We start from the raw sequence: 14,964 nt of genomic DNA, 5'->3' as shown, positions 1-14,964 counted from the left end.
AGGGGGGACCTCTTCATGTCTGGAGGAAAAGATATTTAATTTATTGGAATAGACTCCCCAGAAGCTGGTTCTTCCCAGCTCAGTAGATTATACAGGGATATACAGGTGCAGCGCTTCAAGAGAAAGCTCATATAGGTGACTCAAGTGAAGGTCAGAAAAAAAGAGCCCAAAAGTGAAAATTCCAAAATCATAGTGCCACAACAAATTCTCCACCGATAGTACACACTGACCCTTACTGTCAGGGATGGAGCACTACTCTGATAGCAGTCAGATACACTTTATGTGATTTAACATGGATCACACAGCCACTAGAGGGTATCAGTCCTCTCGGTGTAAGAAACTCATCCACAGCCACAAAGTCAGGCACATAAGGATCAAAATCAGCAAGAAGACTTCATAGTGTAGTATTTAAGATTCCTTGTTTATTAAAAGCAATAAAATACAATCAAACGGCCAGCATAAGCTCGTATGTAAATCAATGGGTACAATGAGATGTTTACAACCGACAAGATGGAAGACCTCCGTGTGCGACGACGTCATGCGATCCAACTCCACCCAATGTGTTTAGTCATATAGACATCAGGGGCTTGTCTTCGCGTACGTACAATGTCTTTATATATATTGTGGAAGCCGGCTTCCCTGGTGATGCGCTCCAAATAATGGAAATAGCTGAATTTACCAAAAGCCGGAAACTATGGCACATCCGGCTCTGTATCAAAATACAGAATAGCTCATAAATCAGGAGCGATACAAGGTCTACTGTTCCCAAACGGCATATATTCATGCCAAAACATAAAAAGAGGTGACCTACGGGAAACATCACAATAAAAATAAAAATGACATATATCAAAATTTTTAAAAATAGTTGTAGACTAAAACTGCCAATGTCGGAGTCCTAATATCATTAGCGCCATCTTGTGGTTGAAAACACTCACAGCTCCACAATTAAAATGATACAAAATTCATATATTATAAATTTTGTTAAGAAAAAAAAAAAACACAAAGCCTAGCAGAAAGTTGCACAAAATCAATAAATTAACAAACTATGGAGATTAGCTAATTAGAAACACAAGAGGTAAAAACAATCTCACATTACCCATTAATGATGAAGGCATTAATGTCCCACTCTGTATTGAGACCATAGGGCCTAAAAGATCTCAACCAATAAATCCACCTAGTTTCTAGTTTGGAAATTTCCTTCTTAATATGACTACCCCTCCAGTTGGGATTATACTTGTCAATAGCCAGGGTTTCTGTTGTGGCACTGGTCATAATTTTTGGATAGGCTGCGGTTAGGAAAACCTTTTCGAATATTGGCAAGATATTCCTTCATTCATACCATTCTTACCAGCTCAGTAGATTGTTTTAAAAAGACCTGGGTTCTTTCAAAATATAACTGGATACTATAATTTATAGGTAAAGTTGATCCAGGGAATATCTGATTGCCTCTTGTGGGATCAGTAAGAGATTTTTCTCCCACTGGAGCAAATTGGAACCTGTTATATTATTTTTTTTCCTTCCTCTGGATCAACTGTTGGTATAGGATTGTGTTTATGGAGGTTTTCTATTTGTGTGTGTTTTTTCCCTCTTGTGGGTTGAACTGGATGGACTTGTGTCTTTTTAAAACCTGACTAACTATGTAACAGCCAACATTCCTATAGCAGCCAATTATATTTCCATTTTCTGAAGTTATATGTGTAAAGAGATGAATCCTGACTGGTATCATTGGGTTGCTACACTAAAGATGACCATAAATGGATTGAATTTTGGTGATCTTCTGCTGAATTAGTTGAATTAGTTTAAATCTGATCTGTGGGTGGCCTTGCTGCAATAGTTGGCTTTGCAATTGTCTGTAGCCAATCAGCTGCATTCACTATTTTGGATAGTTTGACATAGTTTGGGTACTGCGTATCAGAATACAATAGCAAGCAGGGGAGATTTGTCCAAATTTGTTAACTTGGATGGAGAAGTCTTTGCGTTAATGGTCAGTTTTAGTCAGTTTTAGTCCGTGTACAATGCAATACTGTGCCAAATAAGCCCAATTGTTCCTACAAACATTTTCACTTCTGCTTATAATAGAAGTCCCGACAAAGCTGCTTAATGATCACTTGTATAGAGATTTAAATGATTTATCACAGATTTGGGTGTTCATGGATCTTATGAAAGGTTTATCCATTGTTACTTCTCTTTCCAGAGGAAGTAGGTCAGGCTGATGCTTATTAATATTGGAGTCTTGGGAATTGCAGAGATAGGACAGTTTATACCTTACAGATGAAGGGAGTAAACAACATGTATTGTTGTTGGATTAAAGTATACCAGCCAAGCAACCTTAATTCGTTTTTATTTACATCTCAGCTACCTGAATCTAAACTATGATATGTATTATTAACAACAAGCAGTTTTCTCTCTCCGCTTATCTCTGCCTGTCCCACTCTACAAGCGATTCTTGCTGTTCAAAATATTTTTTTCCCCATAGGGTACCCCTGAATGACTCATCCCTCTTCTGAGCATTAGATCAGGGATGCAATTTATGGTCCCCCCTAAGTATATTATGTTGTTCTTAACCTCTGAAGGAAGGTGTGTTTAGGCTTATGTCATAAGACATAGAGCCCTGACCCATAGGAATACATTTTCTTTTGCAAGTGGCAGAAGCTGAAAGATGTGTTCTGATTGGTTGCTGTGGGTCTCTAATGCACTTTACCTTGTTGAAAAAGTCTGATGGTGTTCAACCTTTTTCATCACATTTCCTCTTCTTTTGTTATAATAAACAATTTCTGCAAGTGAGGGTCCGATGCTGCAGGGTAATTGAGGCAATGTGTCAGGAAGTGGTTTTCATTATACCGTGTTTCCTTGCATCGCTCATTTCTGGTTAGTTCAGTCTCCCAGATCTTGTAGGACTCTCTATGCCTTTGTTTAAATCATAAATTAGCACCTACTCCCTAGGGAGCTGCTGAGATGTTGGATGCTTCTATTGCTCCCAGTGGTGACTAGCCCTGAACCGAACCCAGACTCAGCGAGATTCCAGTAACGTAAAGTGTTTGGAATGAAGGAAAGCCCTGCAGAGGAAGATTTGGTTTAGACAGTGTGGCATTAACAAGGCATACTGGCAAATCTGTAATTCTGAGGCTCTAAATATACCAATGGTCCTACCACGCAGCCTCCTGGGGCCCATGAACTCTCATTAGGGCACTCTCTCTTTCTTGAGAGTGTACTTATTATATACCATTTCCCTCCTTGGAGGTCAGATGAGAGGTCATGCAACACACAGGGGCTGCCCTTTTAAGCCTGCATCTTTGGATCCTTGGGTGTCTCCCTCTCCAGAGCTCAGAGACCAAAGCCCTGACAGGCCCTCTGGAGATCTCTCCTCTGCTGTCTGGCAGCACAATCTCTCTGGGCTCTGCTCACAGCTCAGCATAGTATAGAAGCCCTCATCCACAGCAGTCTCTGGCCAGCCCAGCACAGCAGCAACCCTTGGGGTGCTCCTTTTCTCTGGGCTCTCTGCAGCTCTCATGTGTCGAACTCAGTTTGGCAGCCTCCAGTATATCTGTAGCAATTTTTTTTCTTCTGGTCCCTGGTGCTCTGGCCATTTGTGCTTCTCCCTCTCTGAGCTCATTGAGTGAGTCTTCAGTCCCAAATGTCAAAGCAGCCAATCCAGATCCATCTCTACCTGCCACACTGTTCTATCACAGCGGAAGAGAGACAAGCTGCGGTGGATGACCCCAGGAATGCATGAGCCAAGCAGCTCTGAATTAAATGGGTCACTGACCAGGTGTACACTACCTGGCGAGAAATTTGGGGTCTTTCATTGCCAATCTTCTTTTGAAATAGCCAGTTTTGTGGCTGTTATGTTGACCTATTATGTTCAATGCTTTCTAAGTCACTGATGCAAAAGAAGCAGATCAGAAAAGTTAGATGTGCTTATACAAGTGACTTTACTAAAGCAAGAGAAGCAGCAAAATAGTCGGACATCCAGGATTTTCGAAAAGAGAGGTTAGCAAGTGAATAATTCATGGTTCTCTCATGACAGTTTATTTTTATTTTTTGTGGAAGAAAAGGCAAAACTTAACTAACTCTAAACCTACTCTCAGCCACATTCTAAGCCTAATCTATCTAGCCTTGTAAAGAAAAAAATCACTATACGTACCTATTCTGAAGCCACCCTGGTCTCCAGTGCCCTCTGAGTGCAGGAGAAAGCCAACAATGGCTGGGAAATGCCTGGGAAGTGACTTCACCCATAGACTTACTATTTGGCTTCTGTTGTTGGCTGCCTCTCCTACACACTGAAGCCGCTGCTGACAGCTCAGCCTGGGACCAGACCTGAAGCGACTGCAAAATAGGTAAGTATAGCGATCTTTTCTTTACAGGGCTAGACAGATTAAGCTTAGAATGCTGCTAACAGTAGGTTTAGAGCTAGTTAGGTTTTGTCTTTACTTCCACTTTATGGAATTCTCCCAGAGCTTTATGGGGGCAAACGTAAAGAGACCCGAGTTGATTTAAATCGACCCCACTGTCATTTGCCCATTCAGGGCAGGCTCCAGACCCTAGAGTGAACTGTTGTCACCTTAGAGGATTTTGTTAAAATACATATTAAAGCCTAACCCTACATTTAATGTCCCTTTAGTTTGTTTGGACCAGGTGAAGGTAAGGAAACAGCCTCAGCCTACGCTTCTCTGCAAACCATGCCCCCCTGACAGGTTTTGCCCCACCCATTGGGGCTTAATCATAGTCATGACTAAGCGCCGCTAAGCAGGGAGAAATGCGTCAGTGGGCGTGGTTTGCGGAGAAGTATAGCCTAGGACTGTTTCCTTACTTTCATCTCGCATGGGCCGGCTAGGAGAGTGGTGTCCATCCCACTCCATTGCCTGTGATTTTTTTAATAAAAACAGTGTAATGCCAGCATCCTGTCTCAAAGGGAATAATTTCTCCTGTAGTTTGATTTTAGCTCTTAGCTTTACATTTAGTTAATTTAGGCCAGCTTGGCCCAACCAAAATATTTAAATGAACAATAAACAGGGAGTAAGGGTTTAGGGGTAACCTGTTGTAACAGAAATATAGAAGATGCCATTGCTCACTTCTTTTTGAACCAACGACCTGGAACAAACATGCAGCAACAGAAATCAAAGTATGGTTGGAAATCCTGATTTACATACTGGATCAGATACTCAGAATATATGGAGGCCTTTGGATCAGAATGACATCCCATCTAGTATTTTCAAAGGGAAAGCAATATCAACCTACATACAGAATTTTCTTGTCTATAGGTTTATTAAAGTAATATAAAAAATTAAAGTGTAAATAGCCCTGACTTAGAGTGTGTTGGTGGATCATGGCTTGAGCTTGAACCTTCTGTAGATGCTGAACTAGCACCTGTGCAGCACAGAATCTGACTCCAGGGAACAATAGGCAGGTAGTGTAAAATAGGATTCAGCAAAAAATGTATGATTTGGTGTATTTTTCATTGGCATATGTATATGAACTTGCTGTAGCTGTCATACTGAAATTACAAGACAGGAAAAATTACCAGTCTACTATAAGTCCTCATTGAAATGCAGTGACTGTCAAAACTGTCGCTTCATAATTTCCCTGTGGACAAAAAAAATCAATGTGTGGTGGAGAAAAGCCGCAGAAGGCTGAGATTGAATGAGAATTTAACCCATTAGTGGCATCTGCAACAGTTGATATCGTCATACGTTAATGTCCTGTTCCCCACCAAAGCCCAGAGGAATTCATCTGCTTTGTAGGATTACTTGATACAAGTTCTAGTCATTCATGGACTTAAAGGGAAGACTGTGGCAGTATTACTCTTTTCTTAAATAATTGTTCCCAGCAGAGACATGTCATTATGCTGTACCATGTTTATTGTTAAAAAGTGCTGACTATGGATAACATTATGTGTTGTGATGTCACACTAATCCCTTGCCTCTATGCAACATCCAACTTGGTATAGTCAGATTATTAGAGATTAAAACAACAACAAAGCACTCTGAGAAGATAAAGGTATTATAGGTAAATAAATCATGACAATACCACGGGATATTATCAAGCTTTTGCTTTCAAACCCGTGCCTTTAAGCATCACTGCTTCTCCCTACCTGCTGCAAGTATTCTACCATTTCAATTAATGGAATACCTGCTCCCCTACCGCATGTTGTGGTTCTTCCTGACAGCTTATACTTCCTGTAGTGATGTATGAGCTGATGGGAGAAACCAAAGCAGGCTGCAGGTATTTTACAAAGCACAAATTGTGGAAATCTTGTAGCCACCAGACAGCAGCCAGGAGGATAAATTTCACTGTCTGCCAGAAATGTAATTATGTGGCTTCCTATTTTAGTATTATGTTATTGTATAGACATTGCCATGCAAATATGTAAATACTCATCCTTTAATATTATCTTTCAATTGTATCTAAAGTCAAAACTTTGTTTTAGACTTGGATAGAGTAGCGAATGGTTAAAGTAGAAGTTTAGGGGTGGCAATTTTTACATATTTACATTAGTTTAGCTTGGAACAATGTAAGTATGTATGTGCCAAACCAGTGGGATTGCCATGAAAGCTGGAAATCACTGTAGTATGCACTGTAGTATGCACTGCTACTACAGTGGTTTCTGATAGTCTCCACATTGCTCCAAGCTGGTCCAAACTATGTAAAAATTGCCATACTAAAACTTTAGCTTTAAAACCCTGAAATTTTTTTTCTTAGTTCTACTTTGGAAGATTTCCCAACTATTCCTGTTTTAAAGGGGAACTTTGGATTGCCTATCACTTTCTGTCCCTTTGACAATGTTCACCAGAAAAAAGGCCTGAATCACATGCATACAAGCCTGGATTTACATTTCACAAGCCCATAGGCACAGAAAATGTGGTACCTTCAAGTGTAGCTCCATTTTTAGATAACAAATCTTGTAGACAATTATGATTGGAATAAGTGTACTTATTAGAATATTTCTCCTTTATTCTTGCTTTGACAGTTGACAATTTTGTATTTTTCTTTACTTTTAAGCTAATCATGCATATTAAGATTTCTTTCATTAAGTGCTGCCAGTTGAAGGAGAAAAATCACTTTCCCCATCCACGCCAAATAGGGAGGATAAATGAATTTGCAGTGCTGACTATTGTATTCTGATAGCTGGCCCCCAAGTGACAAGAGTGAAAGCAGACTGGATGTATAAGTGGGCAAGGCAGCACATTTTTTGGGGTGCTATTGGACCCCTATTCATCAGGGCTAAAGGACATGAATAGATATTTATGTTTATTTATATTTTTCCTTTTCATTTATCCCTGAGTAAAGAGCTTGTTTAAACTCTTCAAAAAGGTTGGCTAAATATCTAGACATTAGGTCTGATGCTTCATTTATTTACCACATAAGGGTTATTTGTGAGTAATAATCAAATATATAGAGACGCTGTGAATTTGAAGATCACAAAATAAGAATAAGCACAATGAAAAAAAAAAAAATTATTGTTTTGGTACACAATTCATATATATACAAAACTTCCCGAAATCATTATATTTAATTATCTAACTATAAAAGTCACAGCCAGGAATTTAGAATTTTAAGGGGGCTGGCATATGGGATGAGATATCCAGACATGCCCGAATCCCATCTTCTTTATATTCTTAGCAGCTAAAATAACTATAGCATGAGCATGGAACTCACCCGTGGTTAACGTTACGTTGGTTAAATACAAAATATCCTGGATTATGAATAATGAAAAATTGACAAGTATCCTTAGAGACAAACAAACCAGGTTTGAAAAAGTGGGGAATCCCTGGATTAAATGCCTTCAAGCTCCCTAGACATCGGGGCGCTTTGTGGTTGGGGACCAATTCTTGTCCTTCCTCCTTTCTTTCTTTCTTTCTTTCTTTCTTTCTTTCTTTCTTTCTTTCTTTCTTTCTTTCTTTCTTTCTTTCTTTCTTTCTTTCTTTCTTTCTTCTACGTTCTCCTTTATTTTTTTTACGATTTGATGTTTCTATATGGATGCCAATGGAGGGACCATAGAGCCTCTCCTACTTTAGCATACATTTGGGAGCAAGGCACCATGCCTTGAGGCACTGGGAATAATTCCTGACATTATTGCTTCCACACCTCTCAATGTAAATGCGTTAAAATTTGGTTTACTGTTTAATGTAGTGTCTTGTCACAGTTATGTATTTATTTTGTCCTTTGTAATGAGGTGATTACATTTACTGAGATGTATACGCTTGGTAAACTGTCATTCTATTTGGTAGGGCCAGCCTGTCAGGTTCGATTCCTTTGTATTTTGACTATAATAATCTGGCTCTTGACCACATTTGAGGGTGCATCCATTTTTTGACATTTGCTTGAAAATGTTTGTATTACTGAATTTTGTTAAATCTTTTAATAAAAACCTATTGAAAGAGAATTTTAAGGGGGGTGGGCACAGGATTTCAGGAAAAGATGTGTACTTTTTTATAACGTGTAATCATATGAATTTTGTACCAAAAAAAAAAATATTTTTTTTACTGGAGGTAAATTAATTTGTGGTGTTCATAGTCACTACATATAGATTATATGTTAAATAATTTATTTATTTTACTATTATTATTAATATTATTAACTGCATCATTTTAATGAGAATACCAGGCCAATATATTGGAAAGAGAATCCTATTTAAAATAATTTGGACTCCATTTTATTTTTTAACTAATTTTTATTGGAAAAATGTGCATACAAAGTGGACACATAATAAAAGTACAAAAGCACTTTCCAAATTGGTAGCCAACGGGATACACATAAGCTATCAGCAGTCATTACAAAATCCGAGAGCACAGACGTATCAAAAATCCAGTATCCATAATATAAGTGCATGTATACACAAGTTCTCAACAGTAAAATAGGAAAACAAAAGGAAATATAAATAAAATATAAATAAAAATAAATAAGAAAACAGGGAACCACAATAAACTATCATGTGTATGGAAAGATCTAATCAGTTATGAGATTATTAGTGGCTAGTTCACCTGGTGTACAAACCAGATACAATACAGGACAATATGATTTATACTATTGCAGCGGTAGGCCTAATATGAGGAGCACTCAAACATCATACACAGGAAGGAGTCATAAACATACCTATGATATTATGGAATCAGAATGTAGGGGTAGATCATGCATGATTATGGCATAGAGCCCCTAATGTCTGGGGTATCTATCCAGGATCCCCAAAGTTTAGAGAATTTTCTTGCCTCATAAATTCGTTTGTAGAGCGGGAAGTTCTGATTAATTAGTCGTTTCCATAAGCCAACGTGTAGAGGTTCAGAGCGTATCCAATATAAAACAATGGTTTTCCTAGCATAATAAAGTAGCAACCAAAGAAATCATGAAACCCTAGCAGTAATCTCAATGTCATCAAATACACCTAAAAGGCACCATTTAGGGTTACATACTGTATGTAAAGGGGAGGGGGGGGGGGTGGGGTAGAGGATGGCGCGATTGAAATTAGCTGAAAAAAATGCAGTAAAAAGGTCTGACCTTAATACAGGACCAGGCCATGTTTGGGTAATCCCCATGTTCAGACTCATACTTATGGCATGTGGGGGTGTTATGCTTGTTAGAAAAAGACAATTAGGTGTATAGTACATAGTAAATTCTATATAACTATTGGATGAGTTCATCCTTAGTGCATATAACTGTGTCAGAAAAGGAATTAAACACCTCTTTCCAGTTGACAGGAAAAAGGTCAGAAATGTCAACTAGCCATCAAGCTTGTAGTTTAGAAAGTTAAGCTGAAGATCTACCCATGAGTAATGCGTAGAATGTAGAAATGAACAGTGTGAGATTCGGGGAGAGTAGTGCCCGTTCTAGTTTGGAATTACATAAATGCACATCGCTAATCCCCAATTGTGCTTCTGCCACACATCTGAGTTAGAGATACCTAAAATTCCATCCAAGGGAGAGTCTCAAATCTTGTTGTAATTGTGAAAAAGCCTTAAAAATGTCTTCTTGATATAATTGGTGTATATACCTTAGGCCTCTCTGGGCCCACTGCAGACCATCTGGCAGGTTAAGAAAGTGGGGTAATCGGGGGCTGGTTGGCAGAGCAGATATGATCAGCTTTGGCTAGTAGGTTCAGACAGTGGTTATAAATTTGCAGGGAGGATTTAAAAGGTACTGTACCACTGGTAGTGTTAAGTGTACATCTGTAAATGAGATTGCCTAAAGTTTCGTATGAGGACTCCAATGCAGCTTTTGCCGCAGTAGCAGCATTATTCAGCTGAGGGAAAAGCCACCAATCTATGTAAACCAATTGGGCTGCATAATAATAAAATCCAGGATTGGGAAGTGTCAAACCCCCTCTGGAGGTGGGAAGCTTTAGAGTATACAAAGGCAGTCTGGGCACCTTAGGATGGCAAAGAAATTCAAAGAGAATTAAGTTAATTTCTTGAAAAAGTTTTTGGGGATATATAGTGGGGAAGTAGCCAGAATGTAGAGAAATTTTGGGAGGAAAACCATTTTAAACAGATTTACATGCCCCAGTAGTGTAAGAGAAAGCATGTCCTGGTATGAAAAGGGGAGATGCATGGTAAAACATTATTCTTAGTGCACTTTGCCAATAGTAATTGAATATCAATACCCAAGTATTTTAATGCATGTGTAAACTACATTGGACAAGACCTGGGTAATTGCAAGAGAGGGTCTACATGAATAGGGGATATACAAGATTTTGTCCAAATAACTTTAAATCCAGAATATTTTCCAAATATTGAATAAGATCTAACATGGCTGGAATACTATGCAGTGGGTCTGAGAGATACTAATATTTAAAAATCTGCATTCTGATCAAAATAAATTATTTGAGGTTACGTACAAAGGTAGTAAAGGCAACCCAGACAAGATATATACAGATAATGTGTAACGCCAAAATTAAATAAAATGCAAATAATTCATAAAAGGTAATTATCTGGTCTGAGAGAGATAGCATCATGTCATCTGCATATAAGGATACTCTTTCAACCAATGGGCCATTCTTCATGTTCCTAAGCAAGAACGAAACTCTGAGAAGTTCCCATAGAGGTTCAATTGTAAGAGCAAACAGCAGGGGCGACAGCGGATATCCCTGCCTGGTGCCCCTCTAGATAGAAAAAGGGGCAGATATGCAGCCATTGACCCTTATACATGCTAGAGGTTGGGTATATAGAATGAAGATCTCACCAAAACCAAATTTCTGTAAAATATGAAGTAGGTATTGCCATTCGATTGCGTCAAACACCTTGTGGGTATCCACAGCCGTAAGCACTCTAGGGGTATCTGAGATATTGGGAATCTGCAAGTTAGTAAACAGCCTCTGAAGATTTATGGAGGTGGTCCAGTGAGGAATGAACCCAGTCAGATCAGATTTTATTAGGGTGGACACAATTTGGATGGGTAGCAAGTAGTTTTGACAGGATCCTAAGATCAGTATTAATGAAGGAGAGAGGGTAGTGAGACTCACAGTAAATAGGTTTGGGGATCAGTATGATGATAGTTTCTGGATACCACTTGTTTAATTGATCGTTAATGGGTAGCCATTGATTAACCAACCAATTTTGAGCTCCTTGGCCACTTTCCTGCCTACAGCCTCTGTCCCTGTTGCATATTTACTTCAGAAAGATGTTTATGTACAGTATCTGGTAACTGATTTGTGTTTAATAAGGATATACTTGTGTAAACACATTTAAAGTGGTTTCTGTTTACACGTAGATTTATTGTTGGCATTTCTATCTCATAGTAGAGGGTAGGTCACCTCAGCCCATCATGTCATGAATTATGACTGTTAGGAGACCTGGCTCTTGAGAAACCGAATAGCTGCAAGATGAAAGATTTTCCTTTGGCTGTGATATGACCTTTCAGAGAATGCAAACTAACCAATAACCTGCTCAGGAGTGATTTTTATAGCTTTTGAAGATCAGATGTTGTTTGAATAAAGAAATATAATGGAAAATTCCATCAAGTTCCAGTGCTGCAGAAATGGCTTCATTTTAAAGTTAAACTAAAGGCATTTTTTATTTTTAGTTTTCAATAGAGTGGATATGGATTGAGATACCTAAACAAACCCTCCCTTGCAGCGGGGATGGGATTTAGACTAGATCAGTGGTGCTCAACCCCATTGAGACCAGGACCCTGTAAACATCCGTGCCGAAAAATAAAAGTTACATACTCACACAATAAAAGTATGGGAATGCAAAATATGTATTGAAATGCTGGAAGGCTCTGGATGTGGATGGGTGTCAGTATGAGGGGAATAAGGGTTCTGGAGGGGGTTAGTAGACTTACGTCTTGTACACACAATGAGAATATCAGACAAATGAACATCCATTTATTTATTTTTTTTGCATAATAGTCTTATATCAAAAATGAAGAGGCTACTACAGTTACAAAAATTCTTGTACAACAGAATACAGCTTTGGAAGTGATGTATTGTATTGTAATGTATTCTGTTGTTTCCGAACGAATATTGTACTGATTAAACAAAATTGTTCTGTTAAGACTGGGGGACACTGCAGGGGACTGGATGGCTCTGTGCAAGGTTGGTGACCACTATAGGAGGTTAGGGGCAGTGCCATCTTAAGAGCATTAAAGGGCCCTGGGCAATGCAGTGCACTGGGGCCCTGCCTACACAATCACCCACTAGAATAAAAATGCAAATTATCGCTAAAGCTATATTTTTTGGTACAGCAGTGCCAGGCTAATGACAGCTTCCAAGTTCAGTGGCTGGGTCCGGTGAACACACGCGGACAGGAGTCAGACTCGACTGTCCTGTGTGTGCCTGTTCCCATGGAAGCAGACAGGCATTCCTGCAGTTGTGGGCTCCCCCTCCATGGCCCAAGTGGCCTGACAGCAGCGAGGGCCTACAGGCGCTTGCCACCTGCTAAGTTTGGTGGCGGGATGCACATGTGAATTGGGACTAATGCTTAGCTGGGGCTAGTTCGCTGGACTGGTGGGGCCCCCTGGGCAAGTGGGGCCCCCGGGCAACTTCCCAGCATGCCCATTCAGTAAGATGGCCCTGGTTAGGGGGCACTATTGGAGCTGAGGGGCACTACGGTCCACTATGAAAGATTGGAGGGCACTATGGTATCTGGGAGACACTGTAGGAGATCTACAGCTGGCTGGAGGCCAAGTAGGAGGGAGGCTGCAGCCTGGCAGCAGGATATGGCCCAGTGGTTGAGAACTACTGGTCTAAGGGACAATAAAAGCCATATTACTTGCCTGATCCTCCAATCCTCCAACAGACGGCGCCCCTCCGTGCTCCGGCGGTGGACTATTCCTCAGTGTCCTCCTGTGCAATAAAAGGCTATGGACCCTGCATTAGCCTTGATGAGTTCAGAGGACCTTAGACCAATGAAGTGAAAATGAGAAGAGGCTTCAGGGACTCATATAGCAGTGTGGAGTAGCCCACTGGAACAGACTGCTTTACTAAGTCTCCTAGACCTAACAGTTAATGAGGATGTTTAATGATCCTGGAGTTCAGCTTTAGGGTGAAATCACTCAAGTTTACATGTGTGTCCTGGTAGTTTGTTACCTCCATGTAAACTTCATGCAAACCAAAAATAAACACCTTAAAAAAATCTCTCCGTTCATTACAAGCCTCCAGGTTGAAATATTGCAAGGAAGTGACATTTGATTTTTCTTTTTTTGTGAAAAAAAAAAAAATGACAGCAACTATAATAGCTAATATTTAATTACAGAATGACTGGCATATCAGTTATTTATGCCATATCAATTTTTCAGCAAAAGTGGAGTTTGCCTTTAATGGTGTCATAATATAAATCTACTGCAGCATAATATGTGTCATTTTTCTTACTTAGACCGAACCTGAAATTATTGAAGAAACGAATATCGATCGGGTAAAACAAGCCAGAACGTATATTAAATCTCGTCAAGCTAAAGGTCATTCTGAGACATCTACGCTGAGCTCTCAGCCTTCGATTGATGAAGTCAGGCAGCAGATGCACATGCTGCTTGAAGAGGCGTTCAGCCTGGCATCCGCGGGGCACGGAGGACCCAAGCGACAAGCAGATCCATATGCTTCAGCGCAGCATATGCCCTATTCAGAAGTTGTCACTAGTGCTCCTGGCACAATGTCTCGACCTCGGATGCAGTGGGTACCAACGTATGGGCCTGAGATGTATCAGTATAGCCTTCCCAGACCGGTAAGACTGTATGAAGCTTGCATTTTTTGCTTGCCTAATGCACAAATGAAGCATCATGCAAATGTTAGGAAATTCAGACTCACTTGTCTCCCCTTCCCCTGGACAGTTCTATTGTTATATCCTCAAAGCTAAGATGTTCTGCAATTCCATTGTGAATATACAGTATATATACAGTATCTCACAAAAGTGAGTACACCCTCAAATTTTTGTAAATATTTTATTATATCTTTTGTTACAATGTAAAGTAGTGAGTGTACAGCTTGTATAACAGTGTAAATTTGCTGTCCCCTCAAAATAACTCAACACACAGCCATTAATGTCTAAACTGCTGGCAAAAAAAGTGAGTACACCTCTAAGTGAAATGTCCTAATTGGGCCCAAAGTGTCAATATTTTGTGGGGCCACCATTATTTTCTACCACTGCCTTAATCCTCTTGAGCATGGAGTTCACCAGAGCTTCACAGGTTGCCACTGGAGTCCTCTTCCGCTCCTCCATGACGACATCACGGAGCTGGTTGATGTTAGAGACCTTGCGCTCCTCCACCTTCCATTTGAGGATGCCCAACAGATGCTCAATAGTGTTTAGGCCTGGAGACATACTTGGCCAGTCCATCACCTTTACACTCAGCTTCTTTAGCAAGGCAGTGGTCATCTTGGAGGTTTGTTTGGAGGTCGTTATCATGTTAGAATACTGCCCTGCGGCCCTGTCTCATGCTCTGCTTCAGTATGTCACAGTACATGTTGGCATTCATGGTTCCCTCAATGAACTGTAGCTCCCCAGTGCTGGCAGCACTCGTGCAGCCCCAGACCATGAC

General features: G+C 40.0%; 1 protein-coding gene across 3 annotated transcripts in view; it reads left to right on the top strand.

Moving 5' to 3' along the window:
• Nucleotides 1–14,964, top strand: part of KIAA1549L (KIAA1549 like) — a 281,873-nt gene that overhangs the window by 241,751 nt on the left and 25,158 nt on the right. For all 3 annotated transcript variants that reach the window (XM_082270116.1, XM_082270115.1, XM_082270114.1), the window contains exon 17: nt 13,806–14,150. In XM_082270116.1, coding sequence (XP_082126242.1) covers nt 13,806–14,150 — 345 coding nt within the window. The remainder of the gene's footprint in view (nt 1–13,805; nt 14,151–14,964) is intronic.

Source organism: Pelophylax lessonae, assembly GCF_965119305.1.
Source record: "Pelophylax lessonae genome assembly, chromosome: 10".
Taxonomy (NCBI): Eukaryota; Metazoa; Chordata; class Amphibia; order Anura; family Ranidae; genus Pelophylax; species Pelophylax lessonae.
This window is presented reverse-complemented; position numbering and strand designations above follow the sequence as displayed.